The sequence below is a fragment of the Oncorhynchus mykiss genome, chromosome 9 (genome assembly GCF_013265735.2).
Source record: "Oncorhynchus mykiss isolate Arlee chromosome 9, USDA_OmykA_1.1, whole genome shotgun sequence".
NCBI classification, from domain to species: domain Eukaryota; kingdom Metazoa; phylum Chordata; class Actinopteri; order Salmoniformes; family Salmonidae; genus Oncorhynchus; species Oncorhynchus mykiss.
The window spans coordinates 10,383,058-10,388,876 of record NC_048573.1 but is presented as its reverse complement, the minus strand read 5'-3'; the positions used below and the strand labels follow the sequence as shown (position 1 = coordinate 10,388,876).

General features: G+C 49.2%; 1 protein-coding gene across 1 annotated transcript in view; it reads right to left on the bottom strand.

The window, feature by feature from the left end:
- Positions 1-2,103, bottom strand: part of LOC110531424 (NHS-like protein 2) — a 137,656-nt gene extending 135,553 nt beyond the window's left edge. Inside the window, exon 1 of the mRNA XM_036987292.1 lies at positions 1,329-2,103. Within this exon, the coding sequence (XP_036843187.1) occupies positions 1,329-1,605 (277 nt within the window). The 5' untranslated portion in view covers positions 1,606-2,103. The remainder of the gene's footprint in view (positions 1-1,328) is intronic.
- Positions 2,104-5,819: the final 3,716 nt, after the last annotated feature.

Here is a 5,819-nt window from a genome sequence, read left to right as displayed (position 1 = left end):
GGGGGTACCGGTACTGAGTCAGTGTGGAGGCTATATACAGGGGGTACTGGTACAGAGTCAGTGTTTAGGCTATATACAGGGGGTACCGGTACAGAGTCAGTGTTTAGGCTATATAGTGGGGGTACCAGTACTGAGTCAGTGTCATGCTATGTAATGTTATTAGACCAACACAAGACAAGACAACATTATGAATTGAAAATCTTTGTCATTCATGACTGACGTTCCATTCTGCAATTGGAGAGTTGCTGAACTTACAATCTCATTATTGTCATACCAACATAGTAAATCACAAGTGTCCAATCTGAGTTACCATGGCGCTTCACTCTGAGTTGCCATGGCGCTTCACTGTGAGTTGCCATGGCGCTTCACTGTGAGTTGCCATGGCACTTCTATAACCTAGTGTGGTTGACCTGTTATTCCACCAGCAGCATCAAAGTGTTTCTCTATGTCTGACTGTAGGCATCATGACTGAGGTTCCACTCTCCAACTGAGAGCTGCTTAACTTACAATATCTTTTTCACAGGAAATACATTTATTCTGTTCTGGGCCATGTGTTCAGTCTCTGGTTGGCTTGGTTTGGTTTGGTTTGGGTGAACTCAAGCCAACAGGGCAGAGCAGAAACAGAGGTCGACAGCCTCAGACAGAACTGCTGTCACTTTTATTAGGTCCCAAATGGCACCCTATTGTGCACTACTTTAGACCTGAGCCCTATTCCCTATATAGTGCACTACTGTTGACCAGAACCATATGGCACCCTATTCCCTATATAGTGCAATACTTTTGACCAGAACCATATGGCACCCTATTCCCTATATAGTGCACTACTGTTGACCAGAGCCCTATTCCCTATATAGTGCAATAGCCTATAGCTCGTGTCGCACCAAGTGACTTGGCGACAAAGTATATCGGTTGGGTTGCCACTGTGACACAATGTTGCGGCACGCGCAGCGTTTCCAGTGGCCGCTGATGAAGTGTAGCCCATACCTTAAGGAATATAGACAATAGGCTACTGTTTTGTAACATGAATGGAATATGAGTAGGGGTTAAAAACACAAGTCAAAAGACACAGCGTGAGAAACAACCGTTGGAAGCTGCAGAATGCACGGTTATGGCTAAGAAACGCACACAGTGATGTGATCGTCACCCTTTACAGTATAAACATAGCATGATTTCTTTCCTCCACCATGTCCAAGTTACCTCAAACAATAACTGGCGATTATGAATCTCTCTCCCACACATTCTCAACTAAAAGTTGACCTCAGTGAGTTGAGCTCACTCCTACGGCCACACAAGTTATATAAAATTATACAGTGTGATTAATTTCTTACTCTTTGGCGGTGGCTTTTTGGAGAGCGCGGTGATGTGCCGTTGTAAACTAATCACCTTGCCCTCGAGCGTTTCCGACCGGAGACAGACAGACACGAGCTCGCCCTCGAGCTCTTCCAAGATGCTGACGGACTGTCGGGATAAATCCGAGAGCTGTCGGAGCACCGAACACAGAGAGAACCCGCACACGTCCACCAAGTCCCCGAAATTCGCATTTGGCCTCTTCGTGTCGTTTCTACAGACATCATTGGGAACTAGCGTGCGCTTGTAGAAGGGCATTTTCCTTCCACACGCGCAAACCCAGTCGAAATATTATCCTCCTAAAGAAGCGTGTAATCCGTGCGGCAACCTCTGTTATTGTTTTTGAAGAGGAGCGGTAGTAAGAGTTGTTGCGAGTCCAGTGCGTTCATTTTTTTTTTTTTGCATTGTGATTTGACTGTCCACGACGCGGTGCTCTCCGCCTCGACACACCAGTATGGGCTAGGGTTGTTTGTCTCTGGTCTTCCCGAAGCGAAACCTGCTGCGGGGAGGAGGAAGAGGAATCAAATCCTCTGCTCTGATCTGAGGACAGCAAAACGTCACCCGACCCCGCACGTTGCAAAGATACTCTGGAACTTGAGACTATGTCAACTATTTGACTGATTATCTAAACTTTTTAGGCGCCTTTTAACTAATGCCACTTATATAGAGAGGCAACCTCTCCATCTCTCACATCAAGTGCAAGATAGAGGCCTATTTTTTTTTTTAGATACATAGACCTATCTATGTAGGCCGAGGCTATGTCACCAATTTGGTCATACTTCCATGATTGAATACAACTAATAACTGGTGCCATCTAAGGAGGTCTTCTCAACATCTCTCCATCACATTCCTGTCTGCACGCACACACACACACACACTCACTCACTCACTTACTCCCTCCCTCCTCCGTTCATGGCAAATACTGACCCTCTCACCCTTATAGATGAAAGAAAACACCAATATAACCCAGTTGCTCTCTCTCCATTTATCTCTCACCATTTATCTCTTTCTCACCATTTATCCCTTTCTCACCATTTATCTCTTTCTCCATTTCTCTCTCTCTTGTCACGGCCGTGAAAAGAAGAGGACCAAGGTGCAGCGTGGTGAGTGTACATTTTCTCTTTATTTGGTAGACAGCTGTCCCTGGTAACGATAGACAGCTGTCCCTGATTGAGAACCCTACCCGGCCAAAACAAAGAAATACAAATAATAGAGTATAGAATACCCACCCCGACTCACACCCTGACCAAACCAAAATAGAGACATAAACAGGATCTCTAAGGTCATGGTGTGACAGTGGATCATCACTGGTGGCTTTTTGCCATGGATCATCACTGGAGACTTCTTGCCATGGATCGTCACTGGAGGCTTCTTGCCATGGATCGTCACTGGAGGCTTCTTGCCATGGATCATCACTGGAGGCTTTTTGCCATGGATCATCACTGGAGGCTTCTTGCCATGGATCATCACTGGAGGCTTCGTTCTTGGCAGAGGCACCGGATACACTGGGCTGTGAAGGTGCACTGGCGGTCTGGATGCCTCTATCCATTTCTCTTCCTCACCATTTCTCTCTCTCTCCATTTCTCTTCCTCGCCATTTATCTCTCTCTCTCTCCATTCCTCTTTCTCACCATTTGTCTCTCTCTCTCAATTTCTCTCTCTCACCATTTCTATCTCTCTCCATTTCTCCCTTTCTCTCTCTCCATTTCTCTCTTTCTCTCTCCTCTCTTTCTCCATTTTTTTCTCTCTCCATTTCTCTCTCTCTCTCTCGCAATTTCTTTCTTTCTCTCATTTCTCTCTCTCCATTTTTCTTTCTCTCTCCATTTCCTACTCTCGCTCTCCATTTCCTTCTCTCTCCTCTAGTCTCTCTGTTCTCTCTCCCTTTCTCATGCTCTCTCTCTCAGTGATGGAACAATAAGCTTTATGGGTCAGAGAGGAGTTTTCACAGCTGTACTTAGACAAGCATGGATAGAATGTTGGAAAAACTGTAATTCACCCAGGTTTTGGGAACACACTTCAACAACTCTCCACTGAGTGACTCTCTCTTTCTCTTTGACCCCCTCACCCCTCCCATCTCTCTCATGCTCTCCCTCTCTTCCCCTCTGACCCACATTCCCTGCTTTCTCTCCACTCCAACTCTCAATTCTCTACTCTCTTTTCCTCTCTATGTCAACTGTGAACTCCCTTCATACACCAAAGGAGCACATCTCGTCCCCCTCAACCATCCCCAGCCCAGCAACAGTCCCCCAAGTCCCAGCAATCCCCCCAATCCCACCATCCCCCCAGTCCCAACAATCCCCCCAATCCCACCATCCCCCCCCAGTCCACCATCCCCCCAGTCCCAACAATCCCCCCAATCCCAACAATCCCCCCCAGTCCCACCATCCCCCCAGTCCCAACATCCCCCCAATCCCACCATCCCCCCCCAGTCCCAACATCCCCCCAATCCCACCATCCCCCCCCAGTCCCACCAGTCCCAACAATCCCCCCAATCCCAACAGTCCCCAAGTTCTAGCAACCCCCCAATCCCACCATCCCCCCAGTCCCAGCAATCCCCCAAGTCCCAGCAATCCCCCCAATCCCACCATCTCCCCCGTCCCAGCAATCCCCCAAGTCCCAACAATAACACCAGCCCAGCCACAATACCCCAAGTCCCAACAATCCCCCCAATCCAACCATCCACCCAGTCCCAACAATCCCCCCAATCCCACCATCCCCCCAGTCCCAGCAATCCCACCATCCCCCCAGTCCCAACAATAACACCAGCCCAGCCACAATACCCCAAGTCCCAACAATAACACCAGCCCAGCCACAATATCCCAAGTCCCAACAATAACACCAGCCCATCCACAATACCCCAAGTCCCAACAATAACACCAGCCCAGCCACAATCCCATACTGCCGGGCCTACAGTATTCGGCGGGGCCTACAGTATTCAGCAGGGGCTATATGGCTGGGGCTACTGTATACTGCTGGTGCTACAGTGTACAACTGGGGCTACCGTATACTGCTGGGGCTATTTGGCTGGGGCTATACTGTAGCCCCAGCAGTATACTGCAGCCCCAGTCGTACACTGTAGCACCAGCAGTATACTCTAGCACCAGCAGTATACTGTAGCACCAGCAGTATGCTGTAGCCCCAGCAGTATACTGTAGCCCCAGCAGTATACTGCAGCCCCAGTCGTACACTGTAGCACCAGCAGTATACTCTAGCACCAGCAGTATACTGTAGCACCAGCAGTATGCTGTAGCCCCAGCAGTATACTGTAGCACCAGCAGTATACTTTAGCCCCAGAAGTTTACTGTAGCCCCAGCAGTATACTGTAGCCCCAGCAGTATACTGTAGCCGCATTAGAATACTGTATCCACAGTCGTATACTGTATCCCCAGCCATATAGCCCCAGCAGTATACTGTAGCCCCAGCAGTAGACTGTAGCCCCAGCCATATAGCCCCAGCAGTATACTGTAGCCCTAGCAGTATACTATATCCCCAGCAGTATACTGTAGCCCCAGCAGTATACTGTAGCCCCAGCCATAGAGCCCCAGTAGTATACTGTAGCCCTAGCAGTATACTGTATCCCCAGCAGTATACTGTAGCCCCAGCAGTATACTGTAGCCCCAGCCATATAGCCCCAGCAGTATACTGTAGCCCCAGCCGTATATTGTAGCCCCAGCAGTATACTGTAGCCCCAGCAGTATACTGTAGCCCCAGCAGTATACTGTAGCCCCAGCAGTATACTGTAGCCCCAGCCATATAGCCCCAGCAGTATACTGTAGCCCTAGCAGTATACTGTATCCCCAGCAGTATACTGTAGCCCAAGCCATATAGCCCCAGCAGTATACTGTAGCCCCAGCCGTATATTGTAGCCCCAGCAGTATACTGTAGCCCCAGCAGTATACTGTAGCCCCAGCAGTATACTGTAGCCCCAGCAGTATACTGTAGCCCCAGCTGTATATTGTAGCCCCAGCAGTATACTGTATCCCCAGCCATATAGCCCCAGCAGTATACTGTAGCCCCAGCCATATAGCCCCAGCAGTATACTGTAGCCCCAGCCGTATATTGTAGCCCCAGCAGTATACTGTAGCCCCAGCCGTATACTGTAGCCCCAGCAGTATACTGTAGCCCCAGCCATATACTGTAGCCCCAGCAGTATACTGTAGCCCCAGCAGTATACTGTAGCCCCAGCCCTATATTGTAGCCCCAGCAGTATACTGTAGCCCCAGCCGTATACTCTAGCACCAGCAGTATACTGTAGCACCAGCAGTATGCTGTAGCCCCAGCAGTATACTGTAGCACCAGCAGTATACTTTAGCCCCAGAAGTATACTGTAGCCCCAGCAGTATACTGTAGCCCCAGCAGTATACTGTAGCCGCATTAGAATACTGTATCCACAGTCGTATACTGTATCCCCAGCCATATAGCCCCAGCAGTATACTGTAGCCCCAGCAGTAGACTGTAGCCCCAGCCATATAG